The sequence below is a fragment of the Silurus meridionalis genome, chromosome 17 (genome assembly GCF_014805685.1).
Source record: "Silurus meridionalis isolate SWU-2019-XX chromosome 17, ASM1480568v1, whole genome shotgun sequence".
Lineage (NCBI taxonomy): Eukaryota > Metazoa > Chordata > Actinopteri > Siluriformes > Siluridae > Silurus > Silurus meridionalis.
Genome location: NC_060900.1, coordinates 26,540,124 through 26,564,911, shown reverse-complemented (window position 1 = coordinate 26,564,911; position 24,788 = coordinate 26,540,124). Strand labels below are relative to the sequence as shown.

Genomic DNA, 24,788 nt, shown 5'->3' with positions numbered 1-24,788 from the left:
ACATTTTTCTCTGAATAAAAAACTATGCGTACACACCTCCATGCCATCTACATCGATCCGTGCCCGCACTCCAAATTTCTGTCCGATCAGTCTGAGTTTAGGGACACAGTACAGCAAGCGGTCGTTGAACTACAGAGCGAAAGAAAGACAAGTTCTGTTATATGTTGTAAGTGAAACCTTAAAACTCTGCATCATTTGGCACGAAAACCACTCACCAGTATGAGGTATCTGTCCTGCGATGTTCCGTTCTTGGCTGAAAGTTTGAGGATGTGTCCCTCCTTAATGAGCTCATTAGTCGGGTTCACGATGTCCTCTTCTCCGCCGAGCAGCTCGTACACCTTCAACAGCTTCCTCATGCGTTCCTGAGGGACACCAAACACACAATAAGGCTCACGTGCTTCTAAAATACACAATGAAACCGTAATATGTGAGTCGGATCAGGGCTTTGTGGTCATATATCCATAAAAATAATGCATTACACCATTTTTATTTGTATTGTATTTTTGCCACTTGTGGCACAAGAACATTCAATGCTGCCAGTTCGAGTGAATTTCTCTGACAGCAGCCCGGGAAAGCAAAGCACTGGCAATTAACAGCCCTAAATGACAGACTCTGGATGTCCCCCTGCTTTTGAAAACGATGCCCATCTCTAATTACAGAGCGGCTCAGCTAAGTGGCAGTGTGAGCTTTCAGCACAAACACTTCATCAGTGATGGGAAAGAGTGAGGAGAGGAAGTCGAGGCTGATGTCATCGAGTTCAGCACATGCAGACCTTATACACATTTATATGTGTGTGTGTGTCGAGTTTACGAAAATCTACCCACCATTTTCCTGATGGCTGCATTGGAATGTTCGGCTGCTGTGGCGATCAGCTCCAACGATTCTGTCAGAGACAAATGACTAATTGTATTTGAAGAGTAAACATAGGAAACGAAGTTGTATGATCGAGAGAGCTGGAAGGTGTACACACACACACACACACACACACACACACACACACACACACACTAAAGAAATATGTCCATCCTATTAGTATTAGCAGCAGCAGCAGTTGTTATAAACCTTCATGTCAGTTATAAGTAGTATTATTAGTAGTAATGGCAGTAGCATTAATGTATTCTTTATTAGCAGTATTTGTAGCAGCACTAGTAATAGTACTTAAAATTGTATTAGTATTACTAATACCAAAGTACTAGTACTTATTACATTTACGCCATTTGGCAAAGCAAATTACAATGATCACATTTATAAAGGGTTGAAGGGTCTTGCTAAGGGGCCCGACAGTGGCTTAATCTTAAAACTGGGATTCAAACTCATAACCTTCTGTTTAAAAGTCCACCATCATAACCAATAAGCTTCCACTGAGTTCCCTATTATTATTAGTATTAGTAGTACTGGTATTAGTGGTATTTGTAATTGTAGTGATAGCTGTAGTATTTGTAGTATTATTATTATTAGTAGTATTAGCAAGAGTTTATGTAGTATTATTACACTATTTATCAGTAGTAGTATTAGTAGTAGTAGTAATAGTTGTAATAATGATTATTTTATCAGTATTAATAATTGCACTTGTAGAAGTTTTAGAAGTAGTAGTCAAAGTAGTAGTATAGTAGTAGTGTTATTATTTATATTATTTCTTAGTAGTATATTATTATTATTATTAGTAGTAGTAGTAGTATTATTAGTAGTAGTATTATTATATATTTATTACCAGTTGTAGCACTAGTACATGTAGTAGTAGTAGTCAAAGTTGTAGTATAGTAGTAGTGTAATTCAATATATTATTTCTTAGTAGTATATTATTATTATTATTATTAGTAGTAGTATTAGTAAAAGTTTATGTAGTATTAATACATTTTTTATCAGTAGTAGTATTAGTAGTAGTAATAGCCATAATAATGATTATCAGTATTAATAATTGCACTTGTAGTTTTAGAAGTAGTAGTCAAAGTTGTAGTATAGTATTAGTGTTATTTATTATATTATTTCTTAGTACAATGTTATTATTATTATTAGTAACAGTATTAGTAGAAGTTTATGTAGTATTATTACACTTTTTATCAGTAGTATTAGTAGTAGTAGTCAAAGTTGTAGAATATTAGTAGTATAATTCATTACATAATTTCTCAGTAGTATATTATTATTATTATTAGTAGTAGTAGTAGGAGGAGTTGTAAAAATAGCACTTATAGTATTACTATTATTAGTTATTTTAGTATTTTTGTTGTTGTACTTTTACTTGTCGTATTAATAAAAGTGATTGTAATATGATCATTTTTATTAGTATAACTAGTCGTACTAAACAGAGTTATAGTTCTAGTACTTTGTAGTAGTATTAGTAATAATAAGTATTAGTAATAATAGTACTGTTAGTAGTAGTAGTAGTTGCAGCATAATTATATTTGTTATTATCAGTTTTAGTACTAGTATGTCGTAGCATTAAAGTAAAAGTTGTGATATTATTATAATTTTTATCAGTAATAGTACTTGTAAATGTATTAGTATTAGAAGCGTGTGTTGTAGTATAGTAGTAGTATTATTATATATTTATTACCAGTTGTAGCACTAGTACATGTAGTAGTAGTATTAGTAGTAATGGTAGTAGTAGCCAAAGTTGTAGAATATTGTTATTGTTATTAGTATTATCATAAGTAGTATTTAGTGGTAGTACACTTTTTTATTAGCAGTAGTAGTTCTGGTGGTTGTATTATTATTATTAGTAGTAGTAGTAGTAGTAGTAGTAGTAGTAGTAGTACAAAACCTTCTTGCTATTAATAAGCAGTATTTTTAGCAAGAAGGTTTTGTACTACTACTACTACTACTACTACTAATAATAATAATAATAATAATAATACAACCACCAGAATATTATTAATATTAGAAGTAGCCATAGTTGTAGTATCAGTAGTTGTAATATTAGTAATAAAAGTTGTAGCATTAATTATAATTAAGTAGTGTCAGTATTGTGATACTTATAATCAAGAATTTTAAGAATTGTATATAAAAAAAATAAGAACTACTGAATGGCTGGCATTTTTCATACATTTATATTTTTATGCCTTTCATTCACTGAGGCATTGTGGCTCCTGCACAAATCAAGTTCCAGTACCAGAACCAGAACCAACTCTTCCACACTCACATGATCTCGTTTTCAATTTAGTTTCAGTACCAGAAGGATGAATGTGCTAAAAAAACGATTCTGCTGAAACATAATAGATGTGTCAGCTGTGGGATTTATTTCATGGAACAACACATTTATAGTTTATAATTTACTGCAAAAGCATTTCCAGGGCATATGAGGCAACGTTTAACTGTTTCCATACAACTGACATGCAGTTGTGGTATTTATTCTCCAGATTTATTACTGCTCCATGAATATTTGTGAATTTTCCTTCTTTTTTTTTTCCACTGAAAAAGATGCTTTCGCATGCAGTTGGTGCATATTTATGGTGACTGGTAGCTGGTCCCACTCTGGATTTTTTTAAGGATGAAGGTCAAGAATGCAGCTCCTCTTGCGTCTATGCACAGTAACTTGGCAGGAACGATTTTCTCAGTAACACAATCCAGGCTTTTTGCTTTCTGGGTCAATGTTTTAGAGATCCGGGTACTAACCACAAAGCAAATAAGGGTCTGTTTACAGTCCCTTACGAACACCAAGCGCTCTCTTTGTTTCCTCTGTCTTTACACACACACACACACACACACACACACACTCACTCTGCGCATCTTTAAAGTCCTCAGCGTCCTCAGGCAGCCGGTGCAGGTAGTCCTTCAGAAGGAGCTCGTAGCGAGGGATCCTCTGTACGGGCTCTAACATGTGATGCTGAAGGGTGAGGTTTCCGCACATCTCCTCTTTCTAAACACACACAAACACACACACACACACACACACACACAAAAACCTCATATATGAATTCCTGAGCAGTCAGAGAGCAGCATCTGGTACAAAAAAGCATCTGGTACTTAAAAAATATAAACAACTGTTATCAAAAATACTATTATAGTTTCAAAAGTATTTGTACTCCTGACTTTTCCACATGCCATATTTGGTTCTTCCTCAAACAGTTCCCACAAATTCGAAGACACACAATTGTACACACAATTGTTTTCCCTTCACTTCAGCTACGAGACCCAAACATGTTCCAGCATGACAATTCCACTGTCCACAAAACCAGCTCCAAGAAGACCTGCTTTCTATGAGTTCTCCTGCTATAGAGCCCTAAACCCTATTGAACACCCTATTTGTGATGATTTTTTCACACTGACTGCACCCCAGGCCTCCTCACCTCACCTACATCAATCGCTGACTTTATTTACTGGCTGAAATCTCCACAAACACTCTCCAGAATCCAGTGCAACAAGAGTTTTGGTTATTATATATATATATATATATATATATATATATATATATATATATATATATATATATATATATATATTGGGAATGTGGAGTATACAAAGTGTACGTTTGTCCATATAGTTTTTGTTGCTTGGATCAAACCTGATGGATTTGTTAGAAAGACAGCTGATGTGTGTTGTAATATGTCGTGAAACGTGGCTGAAATGTATCCTAAAGATCCAATCAAGTGAGAAAGTCAGATTTTACCGTTATTATTAAATAAAAACGTTATTCCGTTTTTACCCGTTTGATGGTGCTAGACAAATACATATATTATTATTATACTAATTATTATTATTATTATTAGAAGTGGACCGATTGATCGGTTTTCGGTTTAATCCGCACAGATTGTTGATTTGCTGGAACTATTGTTTATCAGCAAAAATCCACAAGGATCTTTTTTCCGGGTTGCGTCCATTGCTGTCATTACAAGAGCGGCCTCTAGAGGCAAATCACTGACACCACAGGCTGTTTGTTTCGGGAGAAGTGTAATACTTGTTTGTTTGTTTGTTTTTTTGTAATAAAGTTCAGTACTATTTTACATGGAGTGTTTTTTTCCTTATTTGAATCCAGTATCCATAAAAATAAAAAAAATCAGCACAATTCAACCTCACTCTAGTTATTATTACAATTAATATTATTCTAGCAGGGAAGTGTTAAAGCACCAGTTTGTGAATGGAGGCAAAATAAATTGTAAATAAGTTTGCTGAAATGTGAACCAAATGCTATGGGAAAATAAAAGTTGTTGTTCCAGCCTGGATACAATGGAACATGATGAACACTATGACGATGATGGTGATTATTATTGTTATGATTATTATTATCATCATCATTATTGTTATTTGAGCTTCTTCCCATCCCAGTCTCAAATCATTAGTCTCGAAAATCTTCAAGAAACAAAAATCGTCAGAATGATTCATCCTCAAGTTGGCACGCTCGTTATTTTTAATCCAGATGCCCTTCGATCAAAACACAGCGTTAATTAACAGGAAGCAGTCGATGACGGGAGCCGAGCCGCCAGCCGTTTTTCTTGAGTGTTTTTTTTTTTTTCATTCCTTTTATCCTGTGTTTTTTTTAAAAACTCGGGTGTGAATTAAGTAAAGGTGGCGTCTAATTAACACCGTTTGTAAGTGTGCGAAAGACAGAGTTGGCATGAATTTTCGTCTTTCACACATCTGTGAGAAGTGTAATGCTATTACTCATCCCAAACCTGCAAAAGTGTTTAACAGGAGCCTGCGCTTCCACTATCCGCCGAGGAGAGTATGCTCTGATATATGTGCCCAATCCACCCACACACACACTCTCACACACACTCACAAACACACACACACACACACACAGACACACATACACAAAAATACAGGATTTTTTACCAAGCCTTTTAAAGAAGGAACAGAAATTCATAGAAATGTTGTTGCTTTTTTGTTTTTTTGTATATAAATTAAAATGGAGCAAACGCTGCTTCCTGTTTCTCTCAAAAATACCAAAGATCTGGCCTGGAATGAAAGCAGGGAATTGCGTAATCGCGTGTTTATTAGATTCAGAAGCATCGTGCAGGTTCTGGTGGAGGACGTGATCCAAACAGTGCTACAACAAAGCCCTCTTCCTCTGATCATGTATACAGATTCAACTGTAGAACCTCCACATTATGGGGTACCATGGATTCCACTAATCCCAAAACACTAATGGGTTCCACTAATCATTTCCCTTCTTACAATTTAGACGCTTCCTGGAATTAGGCTACTTACTAGAAATGTCTTAAAATAACCCCAGTAGAAGAAAACCGATTAAAAACCACTAGACTTGATACATGTGGCTGGTAAACACTCAGAAAGCATGAAGATGGATCTGGACTGTGATTTATGCAAACAATGGCTTTTGCACTCAAGTCCCCATCAGTGATCAGTCGATACAGTGTGGCACAGGGAAAAGAAAAATTTTGAAATATTGACCTGATCTAATATGAGGCCACCAGAAAACGACCATTAAGAACCACTAGAAATCTCTTAGTCCAGTAGAAACACACTAAAACCCATCAGATCCAGAATAGCTCCTCGGTTTCGGCCTGGACGTACCTGAATGTCATGAACGATGGCTTTGAACTGCGATGAGCGCTCCATCCAGGTGTTCACCAGCTCCATGGCTGTGTCGAAGTTCTTCACATATTCGCCATACATCTTTAGGAAGGGAGCCAGTTTCTGCAGGATGTCCCCAATCCGCGGGTTTACGTCCCTGAAAGTGAGGACAAAGTGTCAGGGGTAAATTTGGGGACATATGAAAAGCTCTCTCCCACACACACACAAAAGGTGGGGTTGTTTAGAGAGCTTGTGGACAGCTGTCTGAGCTTCAAACAATTCTGACTTAAAAGGAACATAGTGAGGTTTCTCATTTTGGAACGTCATTAGTGTACATTCTGGTGGAGAGGAAACGTTGTCCCTGACACAGCATTCTGTGGTACGGTTCAGCACACAGTCTGATCTCCAGCTTTCTCACCAACATCTATTTCTCGCTCTTTACACTCTCTTTGTTCTCTCACACACTGCTTACTTTGGCTATGTTTACCCTCCTCGCCACTTTTCTGTATTCTCAACTCCCCCTGCTCTCCCTCGCTCCACCACTCCTTCATCTCTCTCTCACTCCCCTCTCACTCCCTCGCTTCCTTCTATTCTTTATTTATACACAGCGTTCCTCCCATATCTCAAAGCTTCACTCCACACCTTCCTGTGAACAGAAGATTGGGGAGGAAGATCTTGGGCTGTTTTGAGCTCTAATTTCGATGCAAAAATACAGGAGTAAAAATATAGTTTGTTTATATTATATCAGGCATAACATTATGACCACCCGCCTAATACTGTATTGTGTTGCATTACCAGCATGAACTTCTTCAGCAGTTTGAGTTACAGGAGCTCGTCTGTTGGATCGGACCACACAAACCAGCCTTCAATCTCCACGTGCATCATTGATCCTTGGGTTCACCACTGTTCCTTCCTTGGAGCACTTTTGATAGATTCTGACCACTGCAGACCAGGAACATCCCACAAGAGCTGCAGTTTTGGAGACGCTCAGACCCAGACGTCTAGACGTCTAGCACAATTTGTCAAACTCTCTCAAATCCTTACGTTTGCCCATTTTTCCGGCTTCTAAAATCAACTTTGAGGACAAAAGATTCAGTTGCTGCCTAATAAATAAATCCCCCCACTAACATGTCTGCGTTTTTATTCATGTTTTGGATGAAATACATTTACGCATTTCCTCTTTACTGACACAATACCGAACCAATGTGGCTCCCATTCCATTCTTTAACACCATGCAAGTACGTCTGGACCGCGGCTAATTGGAACCGACTTCACCGTACGACCAGACAATGGGACGAAGCGCATGTCTGAGTTCTGTAAGCGTTATTTAGAGAGTAATCTGGAGTGATCCATATCATGGAACGACCTGCCCAGTCACTGCACCTACATCCTATTGAACTGCTCTGGATTATTCAAGATGAACAAGAAATCTCCACCTAGTGAAGAACAACCGTGGTGAGTTTTTCAAGAGACACAGCAAAGTGTTTCAGCTGAAGGTTTGGAGAAACGTCTGAATGCCGAGAGCGTGTAAAGCTGTAAAGTGAGGATTTTTCAATGAAAATAAAGTTCTGGACGTTCCTTCAAAAGTTTGTTTAAAGTAAATCTTTGGAGCATGCATGAGGGTGTGAGTGTTCCTTCGTCTTGTTTCTCTCCTGCCTCTTTGCCCATATATTTACTCACCACTCCTCCATACGCTTCTCCAGCGCTGGCAGCAGGAACTGTTGATGGAAGCAGTAGATGGAGCAGATGTTGGAAAAGATGCCCATCACCACCTCACAGGGGAACGAGCCTCGCGATCGAGCCTCCTCCATCAGTCGCCCGCAGAACACCTGGTCCAGGAGGTGGAGCCTGGACACGTACGCTTTCTCTGTGTGCAGGAGCTCGTTGGCGATGTTAAACACGCGCTGCTGCACCGAGAGCTGGAAGGCAAACCACACACAAACACTGACATCTGTCAGACATCTGGAGTGACAGAAGCTCAGCAGAATCTTCCGAGGCGCATGTTTATGGGGTCGTAATGCAAAAGCGAATGAGTTGAAACGAGGATGTGGCAGAAACACCCAACTCGTGTGAGCGTTGCTGCAGGTGGTCATATGGCGAACAGAAACTGTAATAACGGCCTGGATTTAGAATGAGTATGTTATCCAGAGGAGTCCTGCTGTGAAATCCAATCCAATCCAATCCAATCCAATCAGCAGCTCTTCAAATGCAGAGCAGTGACATTTTCATAATAAATTATGATTGGATTTCATGTTGGGTTTCTTTTTTTCGTTGCAGAAATAACCAGGCAGCTGCTTCTGATGGTCTGATGGACCATTCGCATTAAAAAAATCATCAGCTTTTTGATGCCGAATTCATCTGTAACAGTTCATTACTATTATCTGTTTGGTGTACATCTATTGGCAGAGGTGGAAAGTAACCAATTATAGATGTTTTACATTTTCTTCTACTTAAGTGTGTCTTGTTTAAAGGATTGTGCTTAATTTCAATTTTCTGTTACAAAATTACAAAATATCTGTTACTGACAAAACAAATTAACGTAATTTACGGACTATTAAATGCACCCAAATATAAGCCGCACCCACTGAATTTGTTTTATTTTGAACATAAATACGCCGCACCTGTCTATAAGCCGTGGTGTCTACACTTAAACTAATGAACTTTACACAGGCTTTAATGAAAGACAGTGTCTGTTACACGGCTTGTATCTAAACAGTAGCCTACCAAGAAAGTCATTGTTCACTGTCTTCCTCCTTCCTTTCACAACTATTTCTCTCAAAAGTTTATCTTTTGGCATCGTCGTGCGTTTAAAAATCACCATCGATGAAGCTTTTCTCCCGATGCTGTGCAGCTCAGAACACAGGTGAAGTGTGACTTTAATTCCTTTTACTTGAATAAAATATTTTGTTACTCGTTCCACCGATATCTATTGGGCCAAAAGTTTGTGAACACCTGAGCATAAGATTTGTATGTGAACATCCCATTTCACATTTAGTCCCCATTTGCTGTCATAATAATCTCCACTCTTCTGGGAAGACGTTCCACTAGATTTATTCCGCCACACGTGTGTTAGTAAAGTCAGGTACTGATGTAGGTGAGAACGTGAGGAAGCCTGGGGTGCAGTCAACATGCAAAAATCACTCACGTTCAAAAGCAGGAGATCTTCCACTCCAATCAATGTAAAGCAGATCTTCATGGAGCTAGCTTTGCCACAGGGGCATTGGTCTGGGTCTCCATGTTCAAAGAGAAAAATGCAATCCAACTGCATCCAAAGACGTCCTATATAATTGTGTGTCTCCAACTTCGTAGCAACAGTTTGGTGAAGAACAACAAATGTATGGAAAAGTCGGGTGTCCCAATACTTTTATCTTTATAGTGTAGCACAATCTGAGTTTTTTTATTTTGGAAAATTGATTCCAATGTAATCAAAGCTGCTAGCAGTAATTAGGGGTCCAATCACTCTTGAGTATGTGATTGAGTACAATCGTGTGCCTAAAACTTTGTGCTAAGAGTTGAAAGAAGAACCAAATGTGGTGTATTGAAAAGTCGGGTGTCCGAATACTTTTGTTCATAAGGTGTATGAAGTAGGATTGCTGATGAAGTTTTGGCACAAATATTATGCCTCTGCATCCAAATGATAAAACAACAGGTCGGCATTTCAGCACCTGGTAGAGGAAAAGAACCCTGTGCCAAGTGCGTAGAAAAATCTCACGAACACGAAGCGTGAAAGTAAATTTTGAAAACAGCTTGTATTTCACATCCAGCGTTTGTTTTCCTTGTTTTTTTCTGTTTGTTGGGACAAATCTTCAGAATTGCATGTCGCACCTCGCTTATTAGTTCTGTAGACTGTGATGTCATCAGTCTTATAAGATCAGTATCAATCATAACTTTCTACAGAGAACTAATAAACCTGGATATGACAGTTTTATAAACTGAGGATGGAAAAAATTCACAGATTCTTGCGTCGGCATAAAAGTTAACAAAGTGATGCATGGATTTCAAAAAGTGTGCATCGGATGCAAGTACATATCTTGAAGCATCGTTTTTAACATATTTGCATCGGTAAAATCAGTTTATTTATATATAATTATTAGTAGATGCGCTGTACTTTAAATTTTTAGAAAGTAACCAATAATTTGTGACCCATATTTGATATGTAGATCGATTTCTCGTCTCTAAACCGTTTCTCGAGCTCGTTCTCTCAGCACCGCCGCTGCTACGTGAACACGACGTATCGCAACGCCATGGAGACAGAGGCGTGTCCTGAGAGTCACATAGAATACAGATTAACATGGCAGAGGTAGAGCTGTAACTTTCTGCAGACACAACAGGAAAAGAACGTCTGGTTTTCTTTCTTTTTTTTTATTTTTTTGCACTAAAAAGGCGTGTTTGTGAAGGAACTTTAATGCATCGTATCGTTGGCTCTGCATCGACATACGAATCGAAATGGCTTCTGTTGTGGAGATGCACATCTCTATTTGTTTGAATCGTAGACTACAGATATAAAAGTATAGTATATTACTATTAAATGTCATCAGCTTGCACTCGTAGCTTTGGGAATTGTGTTTTTTTGTGGACCCAGTCATGGTGGAGAAAAGAGGCCAGTTTGGGATTTGGCAAAGAGACCTTGAGGTAGACCTTTGCTGCTACAACTCCACAAGGGTTTCTTCCTTATTGAAGGCCCACATAATGGTATTCCCTTCAGATCTTTTTACTTCTGCGGTATTTAAATTTTAGCTAAATGTTGCATTGATCAGTGAGTCATTTTGTGCTGTATTTCTATTGGCTAATTAGTAGACGTAGGTCGTAAGAGCAAACACACCGGGAGATTTAAAAATGTATTTGGTTACAAGACCATGATAATGGCCGCCTCTCATTGTACACTGTAGGACCACTGTTTAGGAGCCAAAAAATCACCACGTTCGTTTCACGTTAATCGTCTTTCTCCAGGGATGGAACAAAATCATGCAATGTTTACCGGTGAAATAAAGATCTCAGACCCTTTGTTTTGGTTTGTAGTCAAACCTGATTGCTTTGCTCTGCCCAAAAAAAGGCTTCGACTGTGAAATACGCAAAAGGGTTTCATTCAATCTGAATAAAGGCTGCGTTTTAAAAAAGGGCTCCTACTTTACTACTGTAACAAATTACATTTTAAAAATGTCACACTTCTCGTTGCACGGCTTCACCCACACCGGCACAATCGTACGTTTCTGGTCATGCGGTAGCAAGCGAACTATATAACAATACGCACGAATTTTAGTACAACAGTGTAACAATTGTATCTCTCCTCACTATCAGTAACAATGTATATGGTTTATTCTGACGCAAAAATTTTTTATAAAAATTTATCATAAAAAAAAAATCCCACCTCAACAGAGTCCTGTCTCTCAGCTTTGGGTTGAGGCTGCATGGCCATGGCATTCTCACTCTCATCCCCACTTCCTTCTTCCAAATCGCTGTCTCCCTCCGAGTCTCTCGTTCCCTCCTCCACGCCAGCGACAACTTCTTCTCCGGCCGGTCCTTCGACGCAACCGCACGAGGAAGACGAGGACAAACGAGGAAGAGACATGCACACCTCTCTGTCGTCGCCGGCGAAGCAGAGCTCCTCGCTGTGAGACGGAGAGCTGATGCTGTCGATGCCGCTGTCCCGGTTGGCCAGTTTGGTGTCCGTTTGCTGCGGAGGAAGAGACAGGCGATCTGGCGGGATTTCCGATTGGCTGAGCTCTCTCATCTCCATCGCGTCCAGGAGTTTGTCGGAGGCGCCGTAGCCGGACTCAGTGGAGAGGCGCTTTTCTGAGCACGAGGCTCCCAAATCCTTATCATCGTCCTCTATGTCCTCCTGTACTCTGTCTTCCTCTTCCTCTTTGACTTCGTCTTCTTTTTCCATCTCCGGTTCCTGTGTTTCCTTCTCCTGCTCCTTCAGAACAGGAGGTTCCATAGGCTCGTCGAGAGAAGTGCAGGGCAGAACAGAGTCCGTAACGGGCTGCGGTTCGGGTACCCGAGGCATAGACATCACTCCGCCTGTGATATCAGGCACCATGATAATTTGCTCCCTGAAAATACACAAAACAAGAACAGTTTACAGCAACGCAAGACTGGGAGTGGTTCTGCTCGTGCTTCAGGACAACGATGTGATAATTATATTAAAGGAACAGGAACGTAAAAACAATGTCATGCGCTTTTTACCTTTCGAATCTCTCTATGAGAGACAGGACACATGTCGGGGAGGAGCTTCCCTCTTCCCGCGGGAGGCCTGTCCGTGATTGGCGAGGGTCCACTGGGAGAGGGCGGGACGGAGGCGGGGGCAGGGGTTTGTCCGGGGGCCGGGGACGGCGGCCGCTCTGTTGTTGGAGATGCGGTGGTTTCGGGGGCACTGAGCGAGACAAAATCAATACACCGATCGCTGCTGTAAGTCTGACCGGGTCATGTGACTGTATCTAAGCATGACCTTGTCTGTATTGCTGTTTTAAAAAGATTTAATATTATCCAATTTATTTACAGCATCATCTATAAACATAGAAATACAATGTAAATGTGGCGGGAAAATTGCTGTGGTATATATACACACTGCTTACTTTTCAATATCAGCACATCCCCAAATGATTTTTTTCCTGCATGAAATCCACCAAATGTATATTAAAAATATATTTTAATAAAACATGTAAAAAAAATGTATTTAGCAGAAATACTGTATGTTTTGACAAAAAAACCCACCTTGTGGTTTGGGACCGGGTAACGGTGGCCGTGTTTTAGGGGGCAAAGGTGGGGCGTTTTGGGGCTCGTTTTCGCTTGTGCCATTGCAGTGCTGCAGTCCCAGGGGCCCTGGGTCCGAACAGAGACGCTGAGGGGCCTCGTGGGCTCCCGGACATGGGCCTGGCTCTAGAGAAAGACTCTTTGTCAAGAGCCGAGGACTGGATGTGGACGAGCCTAAAAGAGACAATTACAGTGTTTAAAATCTCATTCATTTTTCGAGACAGCTGTTATTCTGGAGTAAACATTTAGACTTTTGTTATGGAAACTGAAGCTTCAATTACATTTTGTATTGTTTACTAGACGTCATTACGTAATATCTTTTATCTTATCCTATCTTTGAGATTGGAGCGAGACCAACATATTTTCAGTTATTTTTTGTTTTAATAAATTGTTCGAAAAAGAAGATACTGGATCCATACTTCATCTTACGTCTAAACGTTGAGCAAACGGCATTGACCATTGCTGAGAACAGGGAAAAGCGTATTTTTCAGGTGTCTACTGGAAAAATACTGCATGCTACAGCCAAGCCTTTTACACTATACTAACACAAGTATTGGGACACCTGATTTTTCCGGCCATATCTCCACCTCCCACAAACATTTACCACAAACTTGGACGTCTATTCAACTACGAGACTCAGACCTGTTCTAGAATGACAATGCGCCTGTGCACAAAACCCAATTTCATGAACATATGCTTTACATGTCCTGAAAGATGTGGAAGATCTCCTGCTACAGAGCTTTAAACCCTATTGAACACCTTTGGACGCTGACTGCACCCCAGGCCTCCTCACCTCACCCAAATCAGCACTCGTAGCTGTATGAGCACAAATCTCCACAAAATCTAGTGGAACATCTCACATTCCCAGAACAGTAGCGCTTATTATAAAAGCATATGAGCACTAATATACTTAATAGGTAGTTATTAAGATCTTATCATATGGACATCGTACTTCAGAACTTTCATCTGATTCTTATTCAAATAAACAGACACTTACAGTGGCTTTTATTGTGTTTTTGAGAGAGAAAACACGACAACTAAAGGAGAAGAGCTCTTTACTAAATGGCTGAATGAGCACAAAACCTCCACAAAATCTAGTGGAACATCTCACCTTCTGAGAAGGTTATAATAAGAGAAAACGGGGACTAAATGTGGAATCGGATGTTTGAAAAAAAGCACATAGCAATCTTTCACAAACTTTTGTCCCTAAAGTGAAGCTCGACATTTCTTTGTGTACATGCAGTCATAAACATATCATTTCTCTCAGGGTTTCGTGTATACAGATAGGCTGAGTTCAGAACAAGCATTTCTCACTGGTTGCTACTTGACACGAGGAGATACACAGAAAAGCGGAAGATGAAAGGAATCCAACAATTCAAATGCAAATCCAAATAACCGACTTTGATCAACGCGTTTGCTACTTTCAGATCACAGTCTTACGGCGACGTTCGCAGACAGCCGAGAGATTTTTTTTACGATCGTGACACGCAACGGAATACCCGCGGGGACGCGAATCCTGACAGCGCCGTGGATTAAACACCGCCACTGGCTTTTGATCCAGTTTTTTTACTGGTGCTCTGAAAGTGTAAAAAAAAAAACAAGTGGAAGCGAAAAAAACAATTTCTATTCTTTAAAGTCTGTAATTACTCTGACAAACACGGAGGCGTTTGACTAATAAATGTCTCCTTTGGCAAAATGAAAACATCCATTATATAAATTACGATCTCGTGACAAACAAAAAGGAGTCGGAACTTGCATGTTTCAACATTTAATCGCAATAGCTAGAGTGCTTGGACCCCTAAATCGCTGCTAGCGGCTGTGATTGTGCTAGCAATGATTTTTTTTTTTTATATACATTTTAAAGACAAAACTATTTGGACACCTGATTTTTTAGAGCAATATATGATTCTTCCCACACCAAATCGGATATCGGTGTAGGACGTCTTTGCGTGACGTTTTCCCTTCACTTGAACTACAAGTCCCAAACCTGTCCTAGCATGAAAATGCTCCTGTGCAGAAAGCCAGCTCTATAAAGATATGCTTTCCATTGGTTGAAGTGGAAGATCTCCTGCTATGACCTCAACCCAGGTTGAACATGAATGAACTCCTCTTCTCACCTCCTGAATGCCCTTCTGGCTAAATCAAACTTACACAAATCTCAACAAGCACACTCGAAAATCTAGTGGAACATCTTGGCAGAAGAACAGAGCTTATTATAAATAATACGAATAATACATTTTATTTAAAGGCACCTCTCAAAACACTCAAAGACACAGTACATCTGAGTGTTAATCACAAAATCAAGACAAACTCAGAAAAAGCTCACCTAAGCAGATGAGTTTTAAGGCATGATTTAAAAGTGGTCAGAACGTCACAACGAGGAAAACAGATGAAGAAGATCTGAGAGTGCGCTTTGGGAAATAAGCATGAAGCAAACCAGAGAGATATGAGGGTGCAAGATCATTATAACAGCAAATTTATAGGACTGAATGTGGAAATGTGATAGGATGGATTTGTACGATATTGTTTTGCACACAAATGCAGTAACGTATTTGTCACAATTAACAGATTTTATGTATCTCACAAGCTTTTTCTATTACAAGTTCATTCAGTAGGCAGCATTACCGTATTTTATGCTACGTTTTAGGCTACGTTTTAGGCTACGTTGACAGCCGGGCGATTTCCGTGTCATTTAGCTCGAACAGCCTGCAGCTTGTTGGAAAGTCTGAAAACGTGAACAGCGAGAACGCGGCACGTCTGGAGTGGATTATGTAGGTCAGTGTGTTAGAGCGTCGGCCTACAGCGTAGCCATGCTGTGTTATGATTCGCCTGTTTAGCGGCTCAATCAATCCCAACACTTCATGGCTCCCGTCGCGTAACGACTTCTGAGAAACAAGGGAGCTTCGGGGAACTGATCCAGGACTACACTGGCAAACAAAATAGACCGTGAAGAATAATGTTCTGGGAATATATATATATATATATATATATATATATATATATATATATATATATATATATATATATATATTGCATTTTATGTCTAGCTTCAAGAATTTCTCTTAAAAGGAGAAAATCCAGATCATTCCGCATAACAAGGGAGTGAAGAAATGAAGAGTGGAAGGAATGAAGACATTTGTTCAAAGATGCTGAAGTAAGTTGAAAAGTTATGTAGATCAAATCTTTAGAAAATTGTATTACACCCCACACACACACACACACACACACACACACACACACACACTTATATACACATCTGTATTAACCAAATTGGGTCTAACAAATTTAAACCATTTAATAACATTTTACCATTAATTCAATTTTATTTATTCAGTTTAATTTGTGTATTTATACACACTGCCGATCCCAAAAAAAAAAAATTCACCACCTGGATTGAACTTAGCAAATTGTTAAGAGCTTCCAGTTGGATAATTACTGCATGGATGATTATGTTTTAGCTAGCAACAAAAGTTATTTAAGCCTAACTGATGCAGTGAGTAGCTTCTCATTTCTTGAACAACCATGTCGAAAAGACGTGTCCTGAGGTCATGTTAATCTGTTTCTGTTAAATTATTTGTACGCATCAAGCAAAGAAAACATCTAAAGAGATTGCTGAAACTACTAAAAGTGGGTTAAAAACTGTCCAACGCAATATTGATCACATAAATGTGGTCGGTAACAAAATCTTGAATCACGATTCGTGATTGTGAATGATCACTTAAACATTTGGTGAAATCAAATCGTCGAACAAACAGCAGTAGAACTCACGGCTAAGTTTCCACATTTACAATGCGAAAGGACCTGATTGGATTGGATCTAAACAGCTGTGTAGCCTTGAATAAACCACTTACATTTACATTATTTGGCAGACGCCCTTATCCAGAGCAACTTACAACTGAGCAGGGTTAAGGGCCTTGCTCAAGGGCCCAGCAGTGGCTGCTTGGATTTGAACCTGTGACCTTTGATCCAAAGTGCAATGCCTTAACCACTGAGCTACCACCTCCTGCTACCAGCGCCACTTATCAGTGATGCTAAAAAAGGCTTCAATTTGCTAGGTAGCATAAAGATTAAACTTTGGAGCAATGGAAGAAGGTCATGGGGTCTGATGAGTCCAGATTTACCCTGTCCAGAATGATGGGCGCACCAGGGTTAGAAAAGAGGCGGATAAACTGATGCACCCATCATGCCTAGTGCCTACTGTACAAGCCTGTGGGGGCAGTGCGATGATCTGAGGTTGCTGCAGTTGGTCAGGTCTCGGTTCAGCAACGTTATGTGCCCAAAGAATGAGGTTAGCTGACTACCTGAATATACTGAATGATGAATGGATTTTTTCTTCGCTGATGGCATATTCTATATTCCAAGATGACAATGCCAGGATTCATCGGGTTTAAATTGTGAAAGAGTGGTTCAGGGAGCATGAGTGATCATTTTCACACATGGATTGGCCACCACAGAGTCCAGATCTTCACCGCATTGAGAATCTTTGGGATGTGCTGGAGAAGACTTTGCGCAGCGGTCCAACTCTCCTATCGTTGCATTAATAAATATATTTATATGCCTTCTGAAAAGATTCTGGCATGGAAGTGCCACAGACAGGTCGAATGGTGTCCACACTACCCGTGTGATGCTGCAATTTCTTTTTATACAAAAAGGCGAAAAAAAATCTGCCATTACCCAGAGGTAATTGGTTCCATATGACAACACTCGTACCCACTTCTGCAGGCTGGGATCTGAAATGACTTCCACATGCTCCGTTTAAAAAAAAATAAAAATGCCTTGAAGGGAAAAAAAAAAAACAGGAGAGGAGGGGAAAAACAAAGCTATCCCAGCCGCAGACTCAACCGCTCAGTGTCTTCTGGGTTTGTTTTTTTTTTATTCCTTGTTTTACTTCTCAAACCTCCTCTAAAACACTTCAGCGCTCGGCGGCATGCGGATGTTTAGACTGGACCCCGACGCGGATTACAAGAGAGATGTGTCAAATATTTGCAGTCTCGGAATCACGAGTTATTTACGGGACGTATACATAGGAGCCCCATTCGAGTGTCGAGTGTTTTCGCAGCTGATGCGGAACGATGGCTTTTGAAATGCGATACAGAAGGTCACGTGCTACTGCAGACGCATCCTCGTAATCCTAGACGCCTTCAAATACGCAAACACAAACAGGTCCGAGTTCTAACACCTAAACGTGTAGAGGAAACTTATGTACCACACACAACACATATTGTTCAATAGTCGTCAAGAAAGCAGACAGAGGAGAGATATTTTCCGTTAGTCCCCCCTCCTGCGCTTTGCACTCTCTAAACCAGTCTACGTCATTCAAACATCTAAACAGATGGATAAATACTCTCCCTCTCTCTTTCATTCCACAGTCTCTGTCTGCTCTTTCTCAGAAAGCACAAATTACAGTCTTTTAATCTGTCTTCTTTTGTAGATCTGTTTTAGTAGCCCTCTAATACTATAGAGACAAAAGGACTGGGACACCCAGACGTTTCCAGCCATATGTGGTTCTTTTTCAAAATGTTACCACATACTTGTGGAAGCACAATGCCCCTGTGCACAAAGAAAGTTGCATGAAGATATGGTTTACATGGGTTGGCGTGGAAGATCTTTTATTAACACTATTAAACACCTTAAAGGATGAATGTGAATGCTGACTGAATACTGAGTGGTAGCTGAGTGGTTAAGGTGCTGGGGTACTGATTGGAAGTAAAGGGGTTCAAGCCCTGGGATCGCCAAGCTGCCACACTCGGGCCCTTGAGCAAGGCACTTAACCCAAGAACCGAGCCTTGTGGGACACCAGTGGTGAGTCTGCACGAGGCAGATGTGGATCCCTCCATGTTACCTGGTATGAGCCTGGTACCTGGTTACCAGGTAGGAACCCTCTGTGCTGAGACTGCGCTCTAATCCCAACTTTCTTAAACAAGCGGTGATATGTGAAGAAAAAAATGTTACTGTGCTGTAATGTACATGTGACAAATAAATGCTTTTCAGTACCTGACTTTACTAACACCCTTCTTGTTGAATGGATCTCCACAAATCTCCACAAACACACTCCAAAATCTAGTGGAACATCGTCCAAGAACAGTGGAGGATACTATAAAACTGAATGTGGACTAAATGTGAAATGGAATTTTCAAAAAGAAGCACAAATCTTATGGTCAGGTTTCCACAAACTTTTGTCCACATAGTGTGTTTATACACAAACACACACACACACACACACACACACACACACAAACACACACACATATATATAAATGCCTGTGGCATTAGAATGACATTTAGAAGGATCTGATACATTTATAAGACATGCTAGCGTGTATAACGTCTTGCTAGTTATGTAGTAAACCATCATTCTGACTGACTGATGTTTTCATGCTCCACTTCCCATTCAGGTCTTTCTGTCCAACTGTACATACAATACAAAAAAAAACAAAAACAAAGTACATGTCTGCTAAACCTGAAATTCGATTCGTAAATGCAAAATGCTAAAACGCTAAAACACTAAAACTCATCTATAGTTAGCATTCTGACAAGAATGAAAAACCATTTCGATATTATTTCATTATATTGAAATTATAATCAATGTATGTTTTGACATGGAAAATGCACAGAGAATTTCCTACTGAGGAACGGATAACACAAGTAAAACACCTTTTGGTTTAGCCAATCATGCTGGAGCAGCGCTTTGCTTAAAACGAGGCAGATTCTGTGATTTATTTTCAATAACAGGAAATTTGTGGAAAAAATTATTCGCTTTGTTTTTTGGGGGGGTATTTCAGAATATCAGAAGATTTTCAGTAGGTGAGATTCTCCTACTACTTTCTTTAGGGTTTACAAAGAATGGCGCTGAAAACAAAAAACATATGGTTGATCCTTGGATGAAGAAAAAAGGACCTTGTTCATAGGAGAAGCCAAAAAAAAAAAAGATTTTTAATCACTAAAAAACATTTGTTTTACTGATAAAGGCCTTCAGTGGTGTCCTACCCGAGTCAATCCACCTCTAAATACCATCATTATGACACAACGGCTGTTGAAACCATCAATATTATAGAGAAGTGCAGTAGAACAGAGAGCTGCATCACAGACAGGAATCTCATACAGTCAGAATGAATGTCATTACAGCTGTACGTGGTGTAAACGTGCAAAGCCACACGTCCTGTTCCTCATCTTCATGTTCTTGTCTGCTTGACAGAACCATACAAATGTGTGTATCTTGTATTAGAGCAGATAAAATTTGCTTTGAGTTCAATTTTCTCATACTGACCACTGGATGTTCTACATGGACCTCATGGTAAAGAGTCTCTGAGGATTTGAGAATTAGAATTGTTGCTCTCCACAAAGATGCCGAGGCTGTAAGAGGATCAGTAACACCCTGAAACTGAGTTACAGTACAGTGGTCAGGGTCATACAGAGGTTTTCCAAGACGGGTTCCACTCAGAACAGACCTCACAAGGGTCCATCAGAGAAGACGAGTCCTTGTGCTGTGCGTCAGCTGCAGAAGCTGCTTTAAAACACAGACGCATGACTGCTGCAGCATTGCTTTAGGAGTTTCAGAAGAGGAAGTTCTGATTGTCAGTGCTCAGACCGTACGCCACACACTGCAACAAGTTGGTTTGCAGGCCGTCATCCCAGAAGGAGCTTCTTCTGAAGTTTGCTGAGAAAAACCTGTCTAAGAGCATGAATCTCTGGAACCATATCCTGTGGTCTGATGAGACTGAGATAAATTTGTTTGGCTCAGATGGTGTCCAGCATGTGTGGTGATGCCCTGGTGGGGAGCACCAAGAAAATTATGTCTTGCCTACAATCAAACATGGTGGTGGTTGCATCATGTTCATGAGTGGAAACATGGATTCCAACATGTACTCCGACATTTCGAAGCAGAACATGAAGCCCTCTCTTTAAAAACTGGGCTTTTTTTTTTTTTGAGGGCGTTTTTTTAACAAAATAACGACCTCAAACACACTGACAAGATGACAAATGCCTTGCTGAGGAAGCTGAAAGGGATGAAATGGCCAAGTATGTCTCCAGACCTAAACAGTATTGAGCACCTGTGGTGATCCTCAAGCGGAAGGTGAAGAAGCTCCATGTGTGTAACATCCAGCAGCTCCGTGACGTCGTTATGGAAAAGTGGAAGAGGATCCCAGCAACAACCTGCTCTGGTGAATTCCATACCCAGGAGAATTAAAGCAGTGCTGGATAACACACAATATTATAATAAGATTCTGTACATCTGATCAGCTGCTTGTATGAGACTATAAGGACATAATGCACTAAAACTGATCCTATTTCCTCACACAGCCCTGAGGTACAGCACTAATGCTGGTGAGCAATAAAATGAGCGGAATATTATTGTCCTTGTAGATTTTTATTTTCAAACAAAATCTGTGGATTTGCTGAACGTATCAGTTTGAAGACGTATGTATTTAAAATCGACTGTGAGTGAATGCAGAGGTTGGAGATTGGTGGCCACTTGTTTAATGCTGAGGATGGTTCCACATGAACAGACTAAAGATCCACGAGGTAACTGATGGACTGCGAGATGGATTAGGACTGTGATTTGTGTAGATGCTTCGCTACAATTGCTATGAACAGTGTTTCATCCGTTGAAAACGTTAACAACGCTAAACGTTAATGAATGAATAAATATCAGGTGATGAAGACCTGGTTGAGCCTGGTTCCTTTCAAAGTGTCTCTGTGCCACTCATTCATTAGGACTACATTTAATTTATGATGCAAAAATTTAGATTCCTCTATTTATTTTCTTTCTGTAAAGTAAAATTGCCGAGTTGTGAATTACGGAGGCTCGTCACAAGGGTAAAATCTCAGAGCTGCATGAATGAGCTCAAGGTCAAACCTTCCTGAAGCTGTGCATGAATCAAGAGAGCAAAAATCACAACCACCTACACACCCAGCCACCCACACACTCACACAAACTCCCACCCACACACACACATTTTTCTTTCAAGGCAAACAGAAGACGCACCAGAAACCAAGCGTTGGGCAAGCGAGCGTTCAGGAGAGCCAGCGAGCCATCTGCAACGAGGAACAGTGCAGCAGACAGGATTGCGTGTCCTGGGATTTAGACGACTCCACAATGGAGACAGACGACTGGCTGAGTAAGCAGACGAGAGCTAAGAAAACCAGGCTTCTGGCATTCGTTCCAGGGGTGATTCGTCTTACAGACAAACATTTGCTCAATTTGGAAAAAAAAATATAAAACCCATAAAACTTGACTACCAGGACTGGATTTCCCTGAAAAATATTTTCGTCTTTTAAAGCTGTACAAACATGTTCTCAATTCTTATTAATCTCAGCACAAAGCAGTACTAATAAATGTCCAGACAATGTCAACCCGCACAGTTCTGCTCTAGGACCTCACCTAGTTATGCAAAACAAACCATATACAGTATATATATTATATATATGCTTATATTAATTAAATAATTAATTTTTTTGCAAAATGTCTACTTTTATGTTTAAATATAATACAGTTATGTACATAAATATATATACATTTCCCAAATTTTCTAATGAATTCCCATACATTCCAGTAAATTCCCATAAATTCCTGGAAAGTTTTTGGAAATTTTCCACACCTTTGCAACCCTAATAGTAATGTCTTTATCTTTATTTCATTTTTCTATTTTCAGCACACTGAAAAAAAATCCCATAAATTCCTGGTAAATTTCCAGCTTGGAACATTTCCCAAATTTCCCAGAATTTTCAGCCCTTTGGCAAAACCTAATAGTAATGTCTATCTTTATTTATTGTTTTATTATTATTTTTTTCTAGGTTTTTTTAGCATACTATGACAAATGCCTTATACCTGTCACGACAGATGCGATTGTCGCATGATTATTTTTTTTGACCCTATTGCATCATTTGCATCGAAACACAAACAAAAGATTTCTGGAATTCCTTCTGTTTTTGGGTAAAGCTACTTTATTCCCTGAGCTTGAGCTCGACACATCGGGAGTCTGATTGACTCTGTATGGGCAGATCTATAGATCTGGACTCGCACAACAAAAGCGACCTGCTGCTCTGCCAGGTGCTTAAGGATCAATGAATCAAAATGTCATCCTTCTGCTGACCAAGCCATCCATCTGACCTGGGTATGAATATTACATGAATCCTGAATAACCCAATTTCAAGAAGGGGTCACCTTGGAAATCTTGGGGGCATCTGTTTGTGATATCTGCATGTATGGATTGGATAGAGGAGATACAGCTGGATTTTATTTTAGGTCCAGAAGCATGTGGCAGCCAAGTCATTGGAAAAAACACATAAACAAACACGTGTTCGGTATGACCGTGTCTACATCGAGTGACAGACTGTTTGTAAATTGCAGGCTGGAGACTATTTTTATCTAGTCGTTTTATCCAGAGACTGAACTGACGGCACAAACGAGACCCCACCGGCGCTCGATTTAAAACCATGCTGTCAACCATCAAGAGGAGATTTTTCTCGCTGATACGATTAAAGATGTTTTCAGGGTCAAAGTCAGTACTTCAGTCATTTTGATGGCTAAAAAGTTTTCGGTTCGAATCTCAGGACCGCCACCTTCACCTTTAACCATCTACGGCTGCAAAGGGGTGGAAAATTCCTGGTAAATTTTCCAGATGTGCAGATAGAAATTTAACTGAAATTGCATTTAATCTAATTTTTTTAACTACATTTAAGTTCCCGGTTATAGACTCACCTGCAATTTTGTAAATTCCCAGTTTATTCCCATTAATTTGCATATATTATGTTGGAAAGTTTCCAGTCTTGAAAATTCTTGGAATTTTGCAACCCCACAATCATCACCAGATCTGGGTTTAGATTGGATCCTTGATCGAGTGTCTGCCAAAATCGTTTCCAATCAGTGCACGACAGAAAATCAAACACCAACCATGCGACAACCCATGCGACTCGTCATCCGGACTTTACACATTCTAAAGCCCTACACTGAAAATCAGATTGACCGTGTGTGACATTTGGTCTTCCAGCTCTGTCATGGGCATGTCACGCATCCGTCATCCTCTGTAACTGATCCGACACGCCAGCCAATCAAAATTACCCTCATGCAACCATGACTAGAGGAGTAAGGCTGTGTATAATACAACACGCACTACAAAGATAGCTTAGACTTTTTCAGTGATATCCGTGGTGATGCTTTTGAAAAGGAAGGAATGAATAGTGGGGGAAAAACAGAAGCTAAAACGACGCCCACTACAACATGGCACCAGAGGGAGCGTGGGCATCGTGTTTCTATCCCTTCATGGCATTTATGGGATTCCTGTAACATGAGAAACACTGCAAGTGTCAGATGCGGCAGCATGTGTGTGCATGCATCTGGAGATAGGACACACACACACACACACACACACACACACACACACCTGCATCATGGACTAACCTTGATATGCATGCACACATTAGGGATGGACACAACAGTGTGCCACCCTGAGAATCAGTATCTCTTTCTCTCTTACACACACACACACACACACACACACTCTCTCTCTCTCTCTCTCTCTCTCTCTCTCTCTTTCTCTCACACACACACACACACACAC

At 40.0% G+C, this 24,788-nt stretch overlaps 1 protein-coding gene across 4 annotated transcripts in view; it reads right to left on the bottom strand.

Annotated features, from left to right (window-relative positions):
- Positions 1 to 24,788, bottom strand: part of fgd1 (FYVE, RhoGEF and PH domain containing 1) — a 65,207-nt gene that overhangs the window by 10,744 nt on the left and 29,675 nt on the right. For 2 of the 4 annotated variants that reach the window (XM_046871189.1, XM_046871191.1), the window contains exons 2-11: positions 13,189 to 13,401; positions 13,050 to 13,085; positions 12,661 to 12,847; positions 11,843 to 12,527; positions 8,155 to 8,393; positions 6,475 to 6,631; positions 3,718 to 3,856; positions 825 to 883; positions 216 to 362; positions 37 to 129 (exon numbers count right to left, since the gene is read on the bottom strand). In XM_046871189.1, coding sequence (XP_046727145.1) covers positions 37 to 129; positions 216 to 362; positions 825 to 883; positions 3,718 to 3,856; positions 6,475 to 6,631; positions 8,155 to 8,393; positions 11,843 to 12,527; positions 12,661 to 12,847; positions 13,050 to 13,085; positions 13,189 to 13,401 — 1,955 coding nt within the window. The remainder of the gene's footprint in view (positions 1 to 36; positions 130 to 215; positions 363 to 824; positions 884 to 3,717; positions 3,857 to 6,474; positions 6,632 to 8,154; positions 8,394 to 11,842; positions 12,528 to 12,660; positions 12,848 to 13,049; positions 13,086 to 13,188; positions 13,402 to 24,788) is intronic. The other 2 variants (XM_046871190.1, XM_046871192.1) reach the window with 1 other exon arrangement.